Raw genomic sequence first — 22,655 nt, 5'->3', positions numbered from 1 at the left:
CGATGACTGAATATATGTAAGTGGGAGTTATTTTAAGAAAATGCCAGGAATCATATTTAATGCCTACTCTGCCAGGAACACCTCCCACTGAGTTAGGTAGAATTTTTATCCACACTTTATGGATGAGAAAACTAAGGCTTAAAGAATTTAGTTCAAGGCTATCTAACAACAGAGTCAAACTTGTAATTCAGGTTTACCTACTCCCAACTACCCCTGGAGTAAAATAGCACCTTTTTCTGGTGTGGCTAGGCCATGGTGCTCAGTCCCTGCTGAAGAGCAGGAAGCTGAAGGACTTCAAACCAAAAAAGCAAAGCTGGGCACATCCCAGAGCAGTTGAGTCAGAGTCTTTGGTGGGGCTCTGGCATCAGCACTTAACTCTTCAGGTGATTTTGATGTGCAAGAGGAGTTGAGAATCACTGTACGAGGTAGCCTAAACCATTTTAATAGTAGAGTCCAGCCTGGAAGTGAATGATGACCCCAGTGTAACGAGTTTTGCACACACTGCCTTTCTCTGTGGAATTAGGGACCTGCCTATGTGTTCATTGACACAGTTTGCCACTTGCTACCAACATACTGTGTAGACACCAGGATATGCAGTCACACAGGAGGGCTTCCCACACAGGGGAAGCAGCCTGGCCCAGGCTGAGGCCCTGGGAATATGAGCAGCTCAGGGCCTCCTACTGCTGGTATGTCCAGTCCTCCTGGCTGCGAGGCATTGCTATCTACCCTGCCTGGTGCAATTCCCTCTGAGTCCTGGGCTCATTTGACTGGCAGTGCTGTTTTTTTGTTCTAGGGAATATAAGGGAAAGGAAAAAAACTAGAAGAAAAAGTAGGTCGTGCAGTGTTAAAAGAGAAAAGAGGCAGGGATGAAGCTTGTTAATATTGGAGAGGGGAAGTGTGTGTGTATGTGTGTGTGTGTGTCTGTGTAGAGGGGGGTCAGGTACTGGCAGTATAGAGTAATGAATCTAGATAAGGTCACTCCAGATCTCAGCACTGAAATCCAGCCCGCCCCTCCCGTGGCCAGGACAGAGTACCCAATTCAATTCTTGGTTGCCCCGTTGCACTGCTTGCTCTCTGATTTTCTGCTGAGTCATATTCACTTGCTCCCAATTCCTGGATTTATTTTGGCTCTTCCTTCACCCAGCCACCTCCCCTGTGTGTTAAGATGAGGGTCAGGCCCAGGCATCTTGGCAAGTCTGGAGATAGGTTCTGGGGTAACGAATTAATGAATTGCAAATAGCTGTTGATGGAGGAGCAGGTGCAATTCTGCCACAAATCCAAATTCCCAGGTATCTGACCTCTTGGACTCTGGTGGCCAATGGGACTCTTGGCTCCGGAGTGTCCCCTGCCCCACCCCCAAGACTTCCAGTGGAAAGGCAGGGGGTGGGGAGGGAGGAAGGAAGGAAGGCACTGTTAGGATTATAGCAGACTGCAGTTCAGAGAAATGACTGCTGCCTGCTTGTCATGACTGTGAGCAGCGTTTCTCAAGGGATGCAGGAACGGGTCTCAGTGTGGGCAGAGTAAGGTCAGTGGGATGGAAGCACCCCCCTCCCACACACACACTCTCACTCCTCCTCTCCCTCTGTCTCCTGAGCCAATCTATGGGCATTGGAGAGATAAGAACACAAATGCTCAGAAATCAAATTCAGTTCATCTCCAAAGTGATATTTTTCTTAAACTCTCCAAATGGTCCTAACATACAGCCAGGGCTGAGGAAGTCACTGAAGTAAATGTTTCTCCCTCCTGGGTGCAGGTGAAGTTACCTTGGACTTCAAGAGTGCCTGAGCCCTTCTGCTTTCTTAGGTTATAAGATCCTCATAATCCTAGGTGTTTACTTACCAGCTCCCTGGCCCCCTCCCCTTCCTTTACTTAGCCCATTATTCTCTTCTTATTTTACAACTGGGAAAACAGGACTTGAGAAAATAGGGAACTTCCCCAGTATGTAAGGTCACACCTGGCCCAGAAACCAGGGGTTCTTGTCCCCAGTCCAGAGCCCTGCCCACAGACCTTACAAATGACTGCCAAGGTCATGATTTCTTTGTTCTAAAGATTCCAAAGAAATAAATTCTACTCATCTGGTGGACTGTCCCATGTATGTTCTCAGACTCACCCTCTGCAGTTAGAGAAAAGAATTGAGAACTTGGAATCAGAAGACCTGGTATGCCAAGGGTATTGTTGGACCCCAAGCCTTAGTTCTAATAATCCTTTATGGGGTAGGTGTGGGAATTGAACAGAGAACATATTTTGGAACTTTAAGATGCTTTGCAGATGTTTCTTCTTGGAGCAATTATCTCATCAGCATCTGTCTTGACCCAGGGTTTTGCTTTCAAGGAGGGAGGTCAGATTAGATCAGACTTTGGAAAAGGTGAGGTCGGCCACCTCCCTTCTCTCCCCAGCAATAGTTTGGGCCTTGCAGGGAACCTCCAGCAACCCCCGCCCCTTTGGGCTTCAGACAATGGGTATGTAATTCTTCCTTCTGGCAATGGGTAGGGTGAAGGATAAAGGCTGGAGTAATCTCTGCATGGTCATTCCAGCCCCTCCATTCTGCCTTCCTGGCAGCTGTTGGCCTCAATCCTTCTGCAGGTCTCCCTGGCTGTGCTGTCCTTGCCCCAAAGGCCTTCTGTGTGAGGGGAGCCCTCCCTGCGTGTATACCTTCCCAGCTGCTCCTGATGGCTTGTCCTGTTGGATCCTCCTGAGCAGCAGGGATGCCCGGGGGAGCCCAGCCAACTGGGAGATAGTCAAGGGGGAGGCAGCTTGTGCAACACCCAGCCCCAGAGTTAGTGATTTTGCTTTGAGCCCTTTCTGTCTCCCATTGTAAAGGGAAGGAATGGGAGGCCTTGGTTGGAGAGGTGGCTCACCAAGTCCCAGGCAGTGCGGTATGGCGCCACTGTCTCTCTCCGTTACTCCCTCCCTCCCTCCTTCTTTCTGGACCTGCTTGCCAGCTGGCATGGTTGCCAAGAGCCAAGTGGCATATTCTCTCCCAGTGACCTGCCCAAGAGATACTGCAGATACTTGTTCCTGGACAGGCTTCCTTTGAGGGAAGGGTGGGCATGCCCTGCAGAGGTCCCATCCCCCCAGGGGCTCAGTGTCAGGGACTGGGGACAGGTCCTTCCCTCAGGCCAACCTGTGGATGAGGGGCAATCCCAGCTCCCCCAGGACTGCAGAATTCACATGGATGGAAAGGTTAGAGGTGCTACTGCATAGATGTCAGAGATGGGGGTGTCAATGGGAGGGCGGCTATGCTCTAGATGTGGGCTTTCCTCGCCCCATTCCTCTAAGTTTCCTCCCCACCCTGTCCTTGCAGGAGCTGTCCAGGCGGAGGCAGTTTCTGAGGGAGTTTGCGGCCCCCTTCTCTGCCTTCCTCACTGACAGCTTTGGCCGCCATCACAGCTACCTGCGGATCTCCCTCACCGAGAAGTGCAACCTCAGATGTGAGTCTGCTTCCCGGGCCCTCTTTGGGCTCCCGCTCCCCCGCTGAAATCTCCCCGTGTCAGGAATCCTTCTCAGTCCTCCCAGTTCCTCTTTCTACCTTCCCCACAGGGGCAAGGTTGGGGCCACAGCTGATTTTTTGATCCTGGAAGCTGGGTTCTACTGGGATTAGATTTGAGAACAGAATTGCTGTTGTGTTTAGGATTGAGACTGGATCTGGATCACTCACTCTTCAGTGTTCTTTTTTCCTCCCTCCTGTCGCCCTGAAGTGCCCAACGTTCAGGCCACGCTAGACACCAGAAACATGTGAGATCCACAGTCCTCGTTTCATGGTCTGCTGTAGACCGCTCTGGGCTGTACCCACTGCTGCGTGACTTCTGAAGTTTGTTGGTACCTTCCTCCCTTCTGCCCTCCCTCCCTCCCTTCCTCCCTCCCTCCCTTCCTCCCTTCCTCCCTTCCTCCCTTCCTCCCTTCCTCCTTCCCTCCCTTCCTTCTTTCCTCTGTAGCTCACAATAGAAATGTGTTTACTTCATGGCTCAATACATATGTGTATATAGTAAATTTTAACCAAACACTACTTACTCCATGCAGTACTGATGTTCTGATATTCATACATATTCTGTTCAGTTTTAAAAGACCAATTCTGGACCCTTCACTAATTTGGCTAAATGATCTTCTAACAGATCATGCCCAATCCTTGATAACACTGTACCACTGGAACTGACGGTGGGGATGGCTCCCCCTCACCTGCCAGGGCTCACCTCATTTACCCCATTCTGCTACCTCACCCTGAATGTACTGGAGTTTCCCAACCTATAAGACAGCACTGACAATAACCTGAAATAGGCTGTTCACAAGAACACTTGTAGCTACAGAGAACAGCGGCTTTTACTAGGCCAGAGAACACTTCATAGCCCATGATGCACACACAGAGGGGTAATTATTTGCCAAAACCAGATGTAATGAAAGAGGGTGAACAGTGCCAGAAGGAAAGGGCCCAGGAGCCTGGCCCTCCAGGCAGGCCATGCCCAGCACTGCGGAATCAGCATCTTGGCGACCCCCTACCTCAATCCAGCCTCTGACATCTGCCTAGTTATCTTTAACGGTGACTCTCAGCTCCCCCACCGTGGGAGGGAATGTTGCCATTTCCTAGACCCAGAGAGAATGTGGCCTAGGGTCTGCACTGCCTCATATTTGGTGAGGACTCTTCTCGCTGTCTGGGTGGGGTTCAGGAGAAGTTCTGGCCTGGTAGGGGCTTTGGGACGGAACACATTATTGGCATGACTGCTGTCATCATCCCCCCCCATCCCTTCCCTGCAGGTCAGTACTGCATGCCCGAGGAGGGTGTCCCACTGACCCCCAAGGCTGACTTGCTGACCACAGAGGAGATCCTGACACTCGCACGGCTCTTCGTGAAAGAAGGCGTTGACAAGATCCGGCTTACTGGCGGAGAGCCGCTCATCCGGCCGGATGTGGTGGACATCGTGGGTGAGTTGGATGAAAGCTGTCGCTGCTTCTCCCAGCTCCCTTCTCATCCAGCCGAACTCCAATGTTAACATTGGCAGCTAACGTTCACTTAGAGCTTCATGCTTGCAGGGTCCTGCCGCCCTCTGAGCCGAGAACCATTATCATTCCATTTTGTTAAAAAATAAGGCACAGGGAAGTTTAATTACTTGCCCAAGGTCACAAAGCTATTAAGTGCCAGAGCTCAGAGGTGTGCCATCACATTTATTTATCTGTTTATTTGTATTTATTGATTTTAATGAGAGAAAGGAACAGGGAGAGAGAGAGAGACAGAGAGACATTGATTTGTTGTTCCACTTATTTATACTTTGCCATCACATTTAGACTAAAGTCCTCACCAGGGCCTGGAGGTCCACATGATTGGCCTCTCCTCCCCTCCCCCCCGCCCAGGCACAGTGCCAGGCCTTTGCACTGTTCCCTTTGCTGTTCCCTTTCTGGGAGCACAGGGCTCACTGCCTGCCTCAGTCCACTCTCAGGCCTCCTGGACCCCTCCAAAGTACATCCCTTATGCGGGTGTCAAATTGTAACCCGAAGCATAATTCAAAAATAAAAAAATAAAGTATTAATACCTTTCCACATAGACACTCCAGCCACTCTCTGCCCTAGGAGTTGGCAAGCTACAGCCCACAGGCCGAATCTGGGCTCCCACCTGTTTTTGTGTGGCCTGCAAGCAAAGAATGGCTCTTAGGTTTCTGTAGACTGAAACAAAACCCCAAAGGATTGGACTTAGTGACACATGAGAATTATATGAAATCCTAAATTCACTATCCATTAATAAAGTTTTATTGGAACATAGCCACACCTCTCATTCACACATTTCCCATGGCTGCTTTGCAGAATTGAGTGGTTGCAACAGAGACCATGTTGCTGGCAAAGCCATAAATATTTATTGTCTGGCTTTTTGCCTTTTTTCTAAGTTACATTATTTGGTTGTATGGGGTTTTTTTCTCTTTGTATGGTCTCTTCCGCCATTAACTAGCATGCAAGCCCTCAGGGAGCTATGGCAGGTCTGTCCCCAGCTGTGTTCCCAGCACCTGACACACAGGTGGCGCCCACGGAGATCTGTTGGACGAGTGGAGAATGGTTCCAAGTATGATCTCTGAAGTATGATATAGCCACGTGTGAGTCTCTGCTGTGCCTCTTACTGACAGCATGCCTTTGGGCAAGTTTTAAAATCCATTCCAAGCCTTAGGATGGATATAGCGCCTAAGTTATAGTGTTAAAATGGGGAGGAAATGAGAAGGAAATGCTCAGCACTTTTTGTGGCACGTGCTCTGTCTGTAAGGGGTGCCCCTGCACTGCTTCCAACTCCAGGTCAGGTAGGAAGAGACCTTTGCTCATGTGATTGTCGATAATGCAATCAGAGGAAGATAAGGTTCTGTGTTCTTGATTGCAGAGCCTTCTACCCCTTCACCCCCACTCCTGTCCCAGCTGCTCTGGGCAGGCTCTCCCAAGCTCTATGCTCTATGTCTCATTTGCTGGCTCCATAAATGTTCTCTGGAGTATGTTCTCATTTGTCTGGCACTGTGCTGGGGCTCAATGAGCCTCAGACGCTGCTGTCAAGGACCCACAGCCCATTGACAGAAACAGCTGCTGGAGCCTGCCACCTGACAAGGAGCCCAGGTGCCCTGGGAGCCCACAGAAGGGGCGCAGGAACCCCTGACAGCCCTCTCCTTTTCCCTTCCCCATGGCCAGCTCCCTCCACCCCTCACCAGTCACTTGACATGGAATCCTGCCATTGTTTCTGGGCTGGACAAGCTGTCCCAGGGAAGCTGACCTGTTTCAGGTGGCTCCTCAGCATTTCCACGAGAGGCTTGGTTCCAGGAAAAGGCTGAACCTGCCGAACCTGGCTGGCTGGCTGCCAGGCCCAGCCCCCTCATTCAGGCCACTTCGTCTTCCCTCTGGCACACATTCCACCTTAAATCCTTGCCTTTTGTGCCAGGGCCTGTAGGAGAGCAGAGGGCACGGGAGAGCGGTTGGGGGAGCATCTGGCTGGACAGAGAGGGATGACTGATCAGACTTGAGGACGCAGAGCGCTCTAGGAAAGCCGCCGACTTGCATGGTGGGAAGAATGGAGCCAGGAACATTGTCAGCCCTGTTCCCACCCTGTCGCTGCCTGGCCTTGTGACCTCGTGCCTGTTCCTTTCCCATTGTGGGCCTCGGTTTCCTCAGCTGTGCTATTCTCCTCCTCAAGGGCTTTCCTGCTGCGATGGTCCATGGTCATTTGTCCTGGCTGAGATCAGGGGGACCAGGCTTACTAGTTGGGAAAGGCCATTGCTGCAACAAAACTTCTTTATGTTGCAAACAAAGTTCTGTTTCCTGCCTCCTAGGGTGTGGGTTAATGGGGAAAGACTGCCCTCCCCCTCCTCCAGTACTCCAGAACGAGTGACAGCTGCAATGTCTTGAATCCTGTGGTGCTGTGCTTGCTAACGCTGGCATCTCTCAGCCAACTCCTCTGACCTTCCCCAGAGGTTCTTCAGAGCAAAACGGCCCTGAGTGGCAGGGCAAGGGAGGAAACAGCAGTCAGCTATGTTCACGAACACTTGTCCCCACCCTCTCAGGTTTGAGTTTCCAGAGACCCCACCCTGGGGTAGAGTGAAAGCAATTGCAGATTTCTCTGAGCCTGCTGTCTTGATTTCTCGGGGTCCCTGCCGGAAGCGCTGTCAGCCTTGGGCCTGGTGCTGCAGAACTTCCCATGGGAAGACAGCTTAGCCCTCCCTGGCTCTGTCTTCTGTCATCTGTGATCCTCTCTGCCAAGTCCTGGACTCCCTGGCACTCCCCCAACACAGCCCCTGTGCGTACAAGTTCCCCTGACCCTTCTTTTCAGCTGAGATGGGTTTAAAGCAGTGCTGTCCAATAGAGCTTTCCCAGGTGGTGGAAGTGTTTGAGATCTGTGATGTTCGATACAGGAGACAGCAGCCACAATAACCTTGAACTTGGGACATGTGGCTAGTGTGTGAGTGAGGAGCCGAATTTATAACTGTTACATTTTAATTAGTAGCTCCACGTGGCTAACAGCTGCTGTGTTGAATAGTGAATGTTTGGGATTTCCCAAGAGAAATAAGAAAATGGGAAATAAATACACAAGAACTATAATAGTTTTGGAGGAGTTTGCAGAGCACTTGTTTTGGATCCTAACTTCAAGAATGACTTATGACTATCAGATGAGCTTCACTTATCTTGAGAATCACTGGGTCCTTCAGCCTTTTCCTTTTTTTTTTTTCTGTCCTTCCTCCCTCCATCTCTTCCTCTTCCACTTCCTTCCTCCCTGTCTTGCACCGCGCTGCAGAAATGAAGATACAGGGAGCATCTAGATCTCATAGCTTTAAAGCCCATGAGAGGCCCAATGCAGTAGGGAAACATTAAGGGTTTTTGAAAAGGGACGAAGCTTTTTTTTGTTTTGTTTCATTTTTGATGAACTCTAGTTGATCCTTAGTTCATAAGATAGTCTCATCATTAGTGCATGCATGGCCTGTTTTACTTTATTCATACTAATTTATTTATAAGTTTTAATAATGTTATACATTCCCAAGTAAGCCGACTACCTCACCATTATTTTGGGGGGTCGGGGAGAGAATAAGAACATTGGCAATAACTTATAACCACAGATGTGGACTTCTCTCTCCTGTACCTCCCCTACTGAGAGAAACACTCCTAAATTTTGTGTTCATCATTGCTTTTTAAAAATGAGATATAGTGCTTTGAACTTTAAGTGTCACGCCGTGCGTAGCCATTCAGAGCTTACTCTTTTGATGCACTGGAGTTCATGCATGTCACTGAGTTTGCAGTTCATTCCTCTTCTCTGTGATCTGCTGTTCCTTTACGTGGGTACTCACAGTCATGTTGGTCGTGAGCATTTGGATTGTTTCCCGTTTTTTGATGTTATAAACTTTGCTGCTTTAGACATTTTTATTCACATTCAGCTATCCTGCTGTATAGTTTCTCTAGAAGTGGAATAACTGGGTTATAGAATATGTGAATTGTAACTTTGGAAGACAATTTGACGTTATCTTATTAAGTGGTTGTGTTAAATTACATTGTTGCCAGCAGCACGTAAGAAACCCTTTCAAACCCACATCTGCCCTGGCACTCAGTGTTACCTTCTGGACTGTTGCCACTTGAACAGGTGTAAAATGTTATTTTATGTGGCTTCAAGAATGAGGTCAATCATCTCTTCACATGTTTATTTTTATACACACATGTATAAATACATGTATGTATATATACATATGTATACATGAATATACATATACATGTATATGTGTTTGCACATATACATATAGATATATACACATAAATATATGTGTATATACACGTGTGTGTGTGTATTTCTTTTTCTGCGCAACAGAAGGTGGTCTTTTGCCCATTTTTCAATTGGTCCTTTCATATTGGTTTGGTAAAAGTTCTTTATGTTGCAAATATCTTCTCCCATTTTGAAAAAAAATTGCCACATTGTGTGTAACAGTTCTTTGAAGCAATGGCAGTTCTTAAATGTATCTGTTTTGTCTTTTATGGTTAGTGTTTCTTGCATTTTGTTAATGAAACTCCTCATTCAAAGTCAGAACAACTGCCTGGTTTTTCACTAAAACATTTAACATTTTGATTTTTACATTTAAGTCCTTAGTTCATCTGTGGGTGATTTGGGGGCATCCAATTTTATTGTTTTCCATGAGATAGTCATTTTTTCTAGTTTCTTTGTATTGAGTAGTCTCCACTTCCTCTATAAATCTGCCAGGTGGGCATTGCTCTGATTTGGGTTCTATTCTGTTCTTTCAATTAGCTGGTCTGTCTCTGTGCCAGTTTCATGCAGTCTTAATCACTGTCGCTGTGTGTACGTCTGCTATCCAACAGGGCAAGAAGCCTCTATGTTTTCCAGCAGTGCTTTAGCTGTACTAAGCTTTATCCATGTGAATTTTAGAATCAGCTTACCAAATTCCATGGAAAATTCTGTTGTATTATTTTGGGTTTTTTTATTGTTTTAAAATACATGTAACATAAAATTTACTGTCTTAACCACTTTTAGGCATGCAGTTCAGTAATATTAAATATGTTCACATCGTTGTACAGCCATAACCACCATCCATAGTCGTAAGTCTTTTCATCTTATAAGTCTGAAACTCTACATGTATTAAACAGTAAATCCCGATTCTCCCCTCTTCTCCCAGGCCCTGTCAATCACCATTGTACTTTCTGTCTTTATGGTTTTTGGCTGCTCTAAGAACCTCATGTAAGTGGAGTCATACAGTATTTGTCTTTTGTGACTGGCTTATTTCACTTAGCATAATGTTCCCAAAGTTCATTCATGTCATAACGTATTATAGAATGTTCTTTCTGTTTAAGGCCGAATCCATGTATGAATATACCACATTTTGATAATCCATTCATTGGTCAATTTAGGTTGCTTCCGCTTTTAGCTGTTGTGAACATTACTGCTATGTACCTAGATGTAGCAGTACTTCTGAGATCTAGCTTTCAAAGAGACAGAAGTAGAATTGCTGGGTCGTACGGTAGTCCTATTTTTAATTTTTTTCAGAAACCTCCATACTGTTTTCCACAATGATTGTACTGTTTTACATTCCCACCAGCAGTGACAAGCACCCCAGTTTCTCCACATTCTTGCCAACACTTGTTTTTATCTTTTTTTGATAGTAGCCATCACAATGGGTATGAGGTAGTGTATCATTGCAGTTTTGATTTCCATTTCCTTAATGGTTAGTGATGTTAAACACCTTTTCATGTGCTTATTGGCCATTTGTATATATACTTTGTAACAATATCTTTTCAAGTTTTTTGCCCATTTCTGAATTCAGTTGTTTGTTTTTTTGTTTTTGGTTGTTGTTACTGAATTTTAGGAGCTTTCTGTTATTCTGGATATTAATCCATAATAGGATAAATCTGCAAGTATTTTCTTTCATCCTGTGGGTTGCTTTTTACTCTATGGAGAGTGTTTTTAATGCCCAAATTTTAAAATTGTCATGAAGTCCATTCTTCTTTGGTTTCCTGTGCCTTGGAGTTACATCCAAGAAGTCATTGCCAAATCCAGCATTGTGAAGCTTTTGTCCTGTGATTTCTTCCAAGACTGTTATTGTGTTAGGTCCTTGATCCACTTTGAGTTAATTTTTGTATATGGTATTAGGTAAGGATCCAACTTCATTTTTTTGCATGTGGATATCCAGTTTTCTCAGCCCCATTTGTTGGAAAAAAGAACAAACAAAAAAAACCCTGTTCTTTCCCTCATTCAATGGTCTTGGCAGCCCCCTTAAACATCAGTTGATTGTGCACGTGAGCATTTATTTCTGGTCTCTCTATTCCATTCCACTGGCCTGTATGTCTGCTTTATGCCAGCACCACACTGTTTTCATTACTGTGGCTTTGTAATGGGTTTTAAATCAGGAAGTGTGAGGCCTCCTGTTCTGTTCTTTTTCAAGATGGTTTGGGCTATTCAGGGCCTCTTGATATTCTATATGAATTTTAGAATGGGCTTTTCTCATTCTACAAAAGAAGTCATTGGGAATTTGATGGAGACTGCACTGATTCTGTTGATTGCTTTGGGTAATATTGACACTTAACGGTAAGTCTTACAACTCAGGAACATGAGCTGTGTTTCCATTTATGTATGTCTTCTTTAACTTCTTTAAGCAATGCAAACTTTTCATTTTAAGGTCTTTCACTTTGATTAATCCTAGGCATTTTGTTATTTTGATGGTATTATAAACTGATTATTTTTGTAATTCCCTTTTCAGAATGTTCATTATTTGTGTATCTCCTGGGATTTTAATTGCATTACATCTGTATGTCAAATTGGGGATAATTAACGTCATTTTTATTCACGTACCCACCAACCCAAAGCCATCTCCCTCCTTTGCCTTGCGTTTTGCTCCAGGTAGCTGAACCCAAGACACAACATCACCCAGGATCCCTTGCCTGTTGAGTTCCCTATGGGTTGGTTCAGCCAGAGAGGTCAGGTTATTTCTCACTGCACCCTGCACTATTTCTGCACTGGGTTTTTGACAATAGCTATATTCCTTCTGGGACTAGAACTCTTATTGGGCAGCCTCTCCTCCATGATGACTTAACTGGACTCCTAACTTAATTTCCCCTTCATGTCCCTTTGGCCCTAAGTATAGTAGGATCCCCATTGTTGCTAGTCTGAGTGCTGTACTATTTATTCGTTGTTGGAGTCCCTAATTCTGCCCATACCTTTGTAAGTAGTCTTTTCAATAAAGTCCCTTTATTTTAACAATCTGGGGTGAATTCTATTTTATATTAGGATCTTGACAGATACAGCATCATTTTTCAAATTACATTTTCTCATTTTGTTATTGTTGGTTTATTGACTTCACTTTCCTGTCAGTGCTATGATATGTCTGTTTAGGTTGTTTGGTGTTTTATATACAAGCAACCATATCATCTGCAACTAAAGATAATTTATTTTTTCTTTCCTATTTATATGCCTTTACTTTCCTTTTTTTGTCCTATGTCACTATCTAGGATCTTAAGTAAAATGTTGAATAACAGTGATAATATGAAACTACTTCTAATGTTTCCTCATGTAGATTGTTTCTTATATGATTTATTTTTACAAATAACTTTTATAAGGTAATGAAGTTACCTTCCTAGTTTACTAAGTTTTTTATTATATATTTTTATGTATGTTTTAATAATTTATGACTTTTTTCTTTACTATTCTGAATGACATTTACAGCTTTTCTGATATTAAACCTGTAATACACTCAACCTAGTCCTGGTATACTTTGCATTTATCTACTTTTAGGTTTAGTATGTTAAATTTTATTTACATTTTTGCATTTATATCCATGAATGAAATGGTCTTATAAGTTTCCTTTCCATAATTTTGGTATTAAGTTTCAAAAACTGAGTTAGGTAGTTTATTAGTCCATTTAGGCTGCTATAACGAAATTCCACAGATTGGTTAGCTTATAAACAACAAACACTTATTTTTCACAGTTCTGGAGGCTGGAAGTCCAGTATCAAGGTGCCAGCACGGTCAGGTGAGGGCTCCCTTCTGGGTGGAAGAATTCCCATTTTATCTTCACTGGCAGATGGAGCTAAGGAGCTCTGTGGGATCCCTTTTACGAGAGTGCTACTCCCTCTACCCTCATGACCTATCATCTTCCAAAGGCCCTACCTTTTAACACCATCATATTGGATATTAGTCTTCAACATGTGAGTTTGGGGGCACAGACATTTAGACCGTAGCAGGTAGTATTCCCTCTTATTCTTTTATCTGCAAGAGTTTGTAATAAACTGTGGTAATTGCTTTTGAAAGGTCGATCTCACCTTTAACATTGTCTCTGCCTGGTATATTCTTTGCAGGGAGATTTTAAACTGCTGTTTCAATTTCTTGAATAGTTATTGTACTACTCAAGTTCTCTACTTCTTTTGAAATCAGCTTTGGTAGGTTTTTTTTATTTTTAGACATTTGTTATTTCTGACTTCAAATTTATTGGTGTGAAACTATTCGTAATATTTTCTTATTATCTTTTGAGTCTCAGTTTTACTTGCAATTTTGTCCTTTTTTATTCTTAATGTGTTTTATTTGTGCCTTATCTCTTTTTCCCCCTGACAAGTTTTGCCAGAGGTTTGTCTGTTGTGCTAGTCAACAAACCAGTGTCTGGATTTGTTGAACCTCTTATAGTATATTTGTATTCTATTTTATTATTCCTGCTTCCATCCTGGGATAGCCCATTGCTTTTATAATATTTAGTTCTAAATATTTAAGTTTATTTTGATTTGTTCTTTCATTCATGAAATATTTAGAAGTAGTGTTTTTAATTTCCAAATATGTGAGGGTTTTTCATTTACATTTTTATTATTAAATTATAATTTAAGCATGTGGTAGTTGGATAATATATCTATATGATAATTATTTAGAATTTATTGAGATTTTTATGATCTATATTGGCAGCTTTTGTAAATGTTCTATGTGTGCTTTAAGAGAATGGCTAATTTTTAATTATTGGATGGAAATATTTACATTTGTTCATTGGATCCAGCTGGTTAATTTTATTGTTCAGTCTTCTGGTTATCTCTGTCTTCACTGGCTTTCTATCTGCATGGCCTGCCAATAATAAATGTGTAGATTTGTTAATTTCTCTCAGAGATATTATTGCTTTTTATTTTATATGTCATCGAGGACATTTTATTAGATTTGCATGTGATTAGAATTGTTGTCTTCTTCATAAATTAAATCTTGAATCACTGTGTAGTGGGTTTCTCTCCATGACAATACTTTAGGCCTGACAGTCTATGTATGTATTTTATTTTACTAAAGCTATATCAGCTTGTTTATGGCTGTAGTAAAACTTCAATCTATTTTCATTGTTTGACTTTATAAACTTTTTTGTGTGTTCTTATCCTTTAGATAAGTCTGTTATAACAGCGCATAGCTGTTACTTTGTGTGTTTTTTTTTTCTTAAATCAAATTTGACCATCTCTGACTTTTACCTGGTAACTCACCAGTTATTCTAGTTACCTGTATTGTGATGATTGACATATTGGGACTTGTTTCTATGATCTTTTATCTGCCATACTTTTTATATGTGTTTTTTTTTCTCCTTTTTGGCTTTTAAATAAATGATTCCTCCATCTCCCTAAGAAGATAAGAACTTTAACACACGTGTAGGCCCTTGATTTTGCCAACCCATTTATTGTTGATATTTTCTAGAATTTTCTTGTGTGTTATCACAAATAGTCTCCCCCTGTGTCTCTCGTAAGCACACTGTCTTTTAATATAACAATAAACTTTACTGAGGTGTTTGATTGCCCATAATTGTTGCATCTTCTAAATCTGTTTTTCATCTTGTTTATTTCCTCTAACAGTTTTTCAGTGTGGGTCTAATGGGGAATCTAATTTGGATAGTAAATCTAATTAAATCTGGCAAGCCAGGTAGTTTTTATGATGTTGTAAAGTAGCAGTAGTTTGATAATGTTATTTGAATGCTTACAAAATTTTAGGTTCAAGGTTCATTCCTTTATTATGTTTCCCTGCATTGTCTCCTCCAGCCAGTGTGCTATTGGGAAAAGTCTGTCCATCCACTTCTTGCCCTTAGCAAGTGGTATGTTCTTTTTTACTGGAAGTTATTAGAGTGTCTTCTTTGTATCTGACTTTCTTAATTTTTACTAGACTATGTCTAACATAGGCTTTTCCTCATCCATTCAGTTGACATTGAAATTGTTCTTTTAATACTAGGCAGTTTGTTTTAAAGTTGGGGGGAAAGTTCTCCATTGTTTCTTCAGATATTTCCTTCTCTCCATTTTAATTTTTTTCCTGGAACCTCTATTATCTAGATGTTGCCTCTTCTACTTATAACCTCCACAGTTCTTAAATTATATTTTGATTTCTTAATCTCTCCTTTTTTTCCTGGGAGAACTCTTTAATGCTACCTCCTAATTCACTAATTTCTCCTCTGTCTATATTACTGTTCATCTTATTTCTTGTGTTCTTTATTTTGCAATCATATTTTTACTTAACATTTTCCCTTGTTTTATTAAATGAAACTGTTTGTTTTATATTGTAAATATCCTTTATTTTTACTGTGTTTATCATGTTCATTTTGCATACCTGATATATCTGTTTTAATGATTTTTCTTCTATTTTTCGTATTTTAGATATATTTTTCTGGGGGGCACTAGTTGTACTTCTCCAGGGTATCCTTAGTTTAGCCTGCAAGTTTGTTCCCCTAAAATATTAGCTCTTTTGTATGGCACTGGAAACATTTGATATACATCCCAATTCTCAAGAAAGAAGATGCCAAGGAGTGTAGTAACTATAGGACCCTTGCTCTAATTTCCCTCGCAAGTAAAGTGATGCTCAAGGTGATTTGCCAAAGCTTCTACCTCCTGTGGAGCAAGAAATGCCTGATGTTCAAGCTGGGTTTGGAAAAGGAAGAGGCGCTGGAGGTCTAATTGCAAACATATGCTGGATATGGGAAAGCTCCAGACAATTTCAGGAGAAAGTCAGTCTGTATTTTACAGACTTTTGATAAAACCTTCAGTAAAGCCTTCAACCGCTTTACTGGGTCATGAAAAGCTATGGGTTGCTCTGAAAGAAGTGGGTGTGCCCTAGCACTTGATTGTCCTGAAGTGTAATCTGTGTTGTGGATAGGAAGCCACTGTCAGGACAGAATATGGAGAGACAGAATAGTTTCCTATAGGCAAAGGTGCATTTTATCTCCCTATTTGTTTAATCTGTATACAGGACATATCATACAAAAAATCTGGGATACACTCATAAGAAGGAATAAAAATTAGTGGAAGAAATATCAGTAAGTTAAGAAATGCAGATGACACCATCTTACTTGCAATGATTTGAAACAACTTCTGACGAATTTGAAAGAAGGAAGTGCCAAAGCAGGACTTCGTGTGAACATCATGAAGACCACAATGACTACAGAATAAATATACAGCTTTAACAATTTCCATGTCTTTATTGTCTACCTTAAAGATTTTGCTTACTTTGTTTCAGTAGCAGTTCAAATGGAGACTGCAGCCAAGAAATCAAGAGAAGGCTGACTCAGAAGGGCAACAGATGAATTGGGAAAGATGTTCAAGGGCATGCAAAGATGTGTCATTAGACCCCAAGGCTAAGATCATCCACACACTCATATTCCCAGTTACTGTGTATGGATGTGAAAGTTGGACAGTGAAGAAGGCTGATAGGAAAAAAATGGTTCATTTGACATATGGTGTTGAAGAGCTTTACAGATATCCTGGGCTACCAGAAAGATGAACAAGTGGATCCTAGAACAAATAACCCTAAAACATCACTGGAGGCAAAAATGATAATACTGAAGCTGTTCTAGTACATCATGAGAAGAAGGGTTCTTTGGAAAAGACAATAAAGCTGGGAATAGAAGGCAGTAGGAAAAGAGGAAGACCAAATATGAGATAAACCGACTGCATGACAGAAGCCATAGGCAGGAGTCTACAGGAGCTGAGCAGGGCTGTTGAGGACAGGCCATGTGGACATCACTCATTCACAGGGTCATCAGGAGTCGGAGTTGACTCAGTGGCACGTAACAAACATAACTCTGCTTAGTGAAAAAAGGATCAATGCCAGATTTTAGTCTTTGACAGGTGTAGGGAGCTCAAGACCTCAGAATATCACAGTTATTCACTCATGTTTGCCTCCCCACCAAATGACCAGCCTTGCCATGTAAAACTGCATGGGCTGCTATTTGTTTTGATTATGATGAGAATGGCACTTCCTGAATGTATATAATATGGCAGTCTTTTAGGTCTTCACCTTCAAACCCTCAGGGAGAAGCAGGTTTGGAAGGAGACAGTCACCCTTGATTTTAATCCACCAGTCCTGAGGCTTTGGGAGGGTGGAGGAATGAATGCAGGAGGTTGTCAATTCCCTTCCTGTCATCTTTAACTGCTCTTCCAGCAGAGCTCAGCAACTCCTGAGTTTACCACCAGTGGATTCATGAGCCACTGATTTCTTCAGTGAAGGGATGAGCAGTGATTGTTCTGAGGCATCAAGGGGTGAGGGCAAGAAGAATGTTGACTTGTGCACTTATTTTTAACGCTTGCATTCTCTGCCAGCCACCTGCAACCCCATGCTACAGCTCCCCTCCCCCATACCAGTTCAAAAGGCTTGTCCATCTTCCTATGAGTTTCTCAAGATTTTCTCTATGGAGGGCACCAGCAACTACTGCTAATTTCCCTTGTTGGCAGAGTCCCAGAGTAAAGCTTTTTGGGTTTTTTGTTTGTTTAAAACAACTTTTATGTTTAAAATTTTATTTTCTTATTACAAGAGTAATACATGTTTATTTCAGATAAGCAAAAAATATATAACTTTTTCAATAGCAACCATTGTCAACATACTGGGTTTTTTTTCCTGCATTTAGTTTTTAACTACTGGTTTTGTTTTTTACTTTTTTTTTCTTGATTACAGTTTACATTCAATATTATTTTATGTTTTAAGTATACAGCATAGTGGTTGGAAAATTATATAATTTACAAAGTTACACCCCCAATAATTCTAGTACCCATCTGCCACCATACAGTTATTACAATATTATTGACTATATTCCCGGTGCTGTACTTTACATCCCATGACTGTTCTGTAACTGCCGATTTGTGCTCTTGAGCTCACCTTTTTCACCCAGACTCCTAACCTCCTTCCCATCTGGCAAACCTCAGTTTGTTTTCTGTATCTATTAGTCTATTTCTGTTTTGTTCATTTATTTTGTTTTTTAGATTCCATATTTAAGTGAAATCATGTTAGCTAATTTTAATCTGTTCTCTGCACTTACTATAGCATGTTTATCTCTCACCATTCTAACATATTATTATACAGACTCATTTTTGATTGCATAACATTCCATCATCTAGAGGTGTCCAACCCACAGCCCATGGGCCTCATGAGGTCCAGGATGGCTATGAATGCAGCCCAGTACAAAATTGTAAATTTACTTAAAATCTTTTTTTTTGCTCATCAGTTTTGTTAGTATTTGTGTATTTAGTGTGTGGCCCAAGACAACTCTTCTTCTTCTAGTGTGGCCCAGAGACACCAAAAGGTTGGACACACCTAGAATATGGCCAGTTTTCTATTGTTGGGTCAGAATGATTTCCCACTGCCTTTTATTATGCATTCCTCTCTCATAAACATCCTTGCAAGTAAGTATTGTTTACATCCATGATTATTTACTTAGGTAAACTCTTAGAATTGAAACTTTAGATCAAAGGCTCTATAAAATACCATACATAACTTCTCTCTGGTAAGGACAGTATTAGTGTCCAGACAGTATTCTCTCTGGACAGTATTAGTCCTATACCATGAGCACGGGCACCTCTGCACACCCCTACCTGAACTGATGGCTCAATTTGTGATCTTCCAATGCCTTTTTCTCAGGCTTTCTTCCAGTCTTCACTTGGGCACATCACCCCTGGTGTCTGCTCTTCTGCAGAGCCAAGCTGATTCTTCACCAAGATTCATGCATTCGTATGGTTTGCAATGAGTTTTATCTCTAGACAAGTAAATGTAAAAATCAAAAAAAATAATACTACTGATCAAAGATAACCGTCATGGACATTTTGGCACAGTATCTTTTCTCTAGACTTTATTGGATTTAAATGTGAGCAGGTATTTTTTGCTGCTTCTTCTTGTTCTTTTGTGTTCAGCCTGGGAGAATTCCTTTGCTCAGTGTTCCAGCTTGCTCATTTGCTCTTCATAAGTGTCCATGCTTTTTCTCATCAAGTTATTTTCTTTCTATAATTATATATTTTATAACTTTCTATATATCTTGATATTTCCATAACTACATATATTTTATAACTTTCCATAAAGAATATGGAAAGTTATAAAATATGGTCTTCCTATAACCATATATATTTTATTTTCTAGAGTTCTAATTTGTTCTTTTTCTCATTTCAGAATATAATATTTAAACCCTAGGGAATATTAACTCTGACTTTTTGTACTGAGATATAATTGGCATATAACATTGTGTTAGTTGCAGGTGTACAATATAATGAATCGATATTTGTATGTATGGCAAAATGATCACCACAATAAATGTGGTTAATAGGCATCACCACACTTAGTTATACATGTTTTTTCTTGTGATGAGACTGTTTAAGATCTTTAGCAACTTTCAAATATACAATAAAGCATTATTAACTAGTCACCATGCTGTACATTATATCCCCAGGGATGATTTACAACTGGGCGTTTATACCTTTTGACTGCCTTTTACCCATTTTACTCACCCCCACCACCCACCTCTGGCAATCACAAATCTGTTTTTTTGTATCTGTGATTTCTTTTTTTTAATTTTACTTATAAATGAGATCATACCATATTTGTCTGTCTAATTTATTTCACTCAGTATATTGCCTTCAAGGTCTGTCCTTGTCACAAATGGCTGAGTTTATGTGGTTGAGTATTCCTTTGTGTTAGTGTATGTGTGACATTTTCTTTACCCATTCATCTAGTGATGGACAGTTAGGTGGCTTCCATGTCTTGGCTTATTTTAAATAATGCTGTAATGAACAGCATTTGATGTAGTCTAGCTTGTTTATTTTTTCTCTTGTTGCCTTTGCTTTTGGTATCAGATCCAACTCATCACCAAGACCAATATCAAAAAGTTTATCACCTGTTTTTCTTCTAGGAGTTTTATCATTTCATATGAATCCTTGTTCTATTTTGAGTTGATTTTTTTTGTATGGTATAATATAGTGGTCCAGTTTTATTCTTTTGCATGTGGCTATGCAGTTTTCCCAGCCTCATTTATTGAATAGATTGTCCTTTTCCCATTGTATATTCTTGGCTCCTGTGCCTTAAATTAATTGAACATTTATGTGTAAGTTTATTTCTGGGCTCTTGATTCTGTTCTATTGATCTATGTATATGTTTTTATGTCAGTACCGTACTGTTTTGATTACTATAGCTTTGCAACATAAGTTGAAATCAGCAACCATGATGCCTCCAGCTTTGTTCTTCTTTCTCAAGATCATTTTGGCTATGTGGGGTCTTTCATGGGTCCACACAAATTTTAGCATTTTTTGTTCCATTTCTGTGAAAAATACCATTGGAATTTTGATAGGGGTTGCATTGAATCTGTAGATTGCCTTAAGTAGTATGAACATTTTCAAAATACTGATTCTTTCAGTATATGAGCACAGAATATCTTGCCCCTTATCTTGACACTTATTTGTGTCTTTTCCAATTTCTTTTATCAGTGTCTCAGAATTTTCAGTGCACAGGTCTTTCACCTGCTTGGTTCAGTTGATTACTATGTATTTTATTATTTTCAATGGAGTTGTAAGTGGGGCTGTTTTCCTAATTGTTTTTTTTTCTGATAGTTCGTTATTAGTGTATAGGAAACAGATTGTTGAATATTGACTTTGTATTCTGCAACTTCACTTAATTTGTTTGTTCTGACAGTTTTTAGGTGGACCCTTTAGGGTTTTCTATGTTTTATATTATGTCATCTGCAAACAGTGACAGTTTTATTTTTTCCTTTCTGATTTAGATGACTTTTATTTATTTTTCTTGGCTAATTGTTCTGGCTAAGACTTCTAATACTGTGTTGAATAGAAGTGGTGAGAGTGGGCATCCTTATCTTGTTCCCAATCTCAGAGAAAAAGCTTTGCACTTTTCACCATTAAGTATGATGTTCAAGGTGGGCTTATTATATATGGCCTTTATTATGTTGAGCAACATTCCTTTTATATCCTTTTGGTGAGAGTTTTTATCTTGAATATATAATGAATTTTGTTGAGTGTTTTTTCTATATGTATTGAGATGACTATAAGTTTTTTGTCTTTCATTTTATTAATGGTGGTATATCACATTGATTGATTTGTGGATGTTAAATTATACTTGTATTCCTGGAATAAATCCCACTTGATCTTGGTGTATGACCCTTTTAATGTATTATTGAACTCGGTTTGCTTCTACTTGTTGAGGATTTTTGCACCTATGTTCATCTAACTCAGAATTTTAAAAGAATCATCTTCTTTTATCTCTCTTACTTCTTCCTCTTTCATTTCTCTATTTATGGAATCTATCTTTCTTTCTCAGTATTGTCTTTAAATGTTTGTTGATTCCGTGCTATCCTGGCCTGGCTGTCACTGCTGTTTCTGCTTATGCTAGTTGCCCCTGAGGTTGTGGATAGGGACGTGAGGTCTTGCCAGGCTTCTGGGCTTCAGGGCTTCCATGTCTCCTGAGTATCAGCAGCTTACTCAAGGCTTCCCCCACCCACTTTGGCTAGCGTAAGCACTCTATTTTGGGGTAAAGGCTGCTGCCTTCTTCCTGCTCCTAGGAATGAGAAGAAGGCCAACTTGCCCAACTCATCCAGCTATAATTCCATAGAAAGGCAACCTCCTTAACATAACCAAGGACGCTTCCACTCCCTGTCTATGTGACTGCTAAGCATGGTGCATGCTAGTCACTCTCCCACTTTGTACAGAACCTTCTTCTGTTTGTGCTTTGGGCTGTGGTCTCCTCATTTCATTTTATCTCCCTCGGCTTTCTATCTTTCAGTATTTCTCCACTTTTCTGGGCCATTAAAGACATTCTTTCTTGACTTCCAATGCTATTGTGGTTTTTTAAAATTAATTATTTTATTTATTTTTTTAAAGATTTTACTTATTTATTTTTAGAGAGAGGGGAAAGGAGGAAGAGATGGAGAGAAACATTAATGTGTGGTTGCCTCTTGGGCGCCCTCTCCTGGTGGTTTGGCCTACAATCCAGGCATGTGCCCTGACTGGGAATTATATGGGTGACCCTTTGGTTCACAGGCTGGCACTCAATCCACTGAGCCATACCAGCCAGGGCTAATTATTAAGAGGAGAAGGGAGGGAGAAAAAGAGGGACAGAAACATCCAATGTGTGAGATAAACATTGATCAGTTACCTTTTGAACACCCTCAAATGGGGACCTGGCCCACAACCCAGGCATGTGACCTGACTGGAATCAAACTGGTAACTTTTCAGTCTGTGGGACAATGCCCAACCCACTGAGCTACACCAGTCAGGGCAGGTTTTTTTTTTTTAATCCTGTTATTTCTAGAAATTTTTGGTGGATTGGAGGAGTCAGTTTAGTGCATAATCCAAATCAGAGTATCAGGACCTGTGAGTTAATTATTAAGAGCATAGTTCTGGGGTCAAATACACATGATTTTTATTCTCAAAGCTTCCTCTTACTAGCTGTGTGACTTGAAGCAATT

The 22,655-nt window shown here is 41.2% G+C and overlaps 1 protein-coding gene across 4 annotated transcripts in view; it reads left to right on the top strand.

Annotated features, from left to right (window-relative positions):
- The window catches only part of MOCS1 (molybdenum cofactor synthesis 1), a 37,245-nt gene that overhangs the window by 3,746 nt on the left and 10,844 nt on the right, over nt 1-22,655 (top strand). For all 4 annotated transcript variants that reach the window (XM_028509796.2, XM_028509795.2, XM_028509792.2 and 1 more), the window contains exons 2-3: nt 3,305-3,431; nt 4,750-4,917. In XM_028509796.2, coding sequence (XP_028365597.1) covers nt 3,305-3,431; nt 4,750-4,917 — 295 coding nt within the window. The remainder of the gene's footprint in view (nt 1-3,304; nt 3,432-4,749; nt 4,918-22,655) is intronic.

This window comes from Phyllostomus discolor, chromosome 4 (assembly GCF_004126475.2).
Source record: "Phyllostomus discolor isolate MPI-MPIP mPhyDis1 chromosome 4, mPhyDis1.pri.v3, whole genome shotgun sequence".
Classification (NCBI taxonomy): domain Eukaryota; kingdom Metazoa; phylum Chordata; class Mammalia; order Chiroptera; family Phyllostomidae; genus Phyllostomus; species Phyllostomus discolor.
This window is presented reverse-complemented; position numbering and strand designations above follow the sequence as displayed.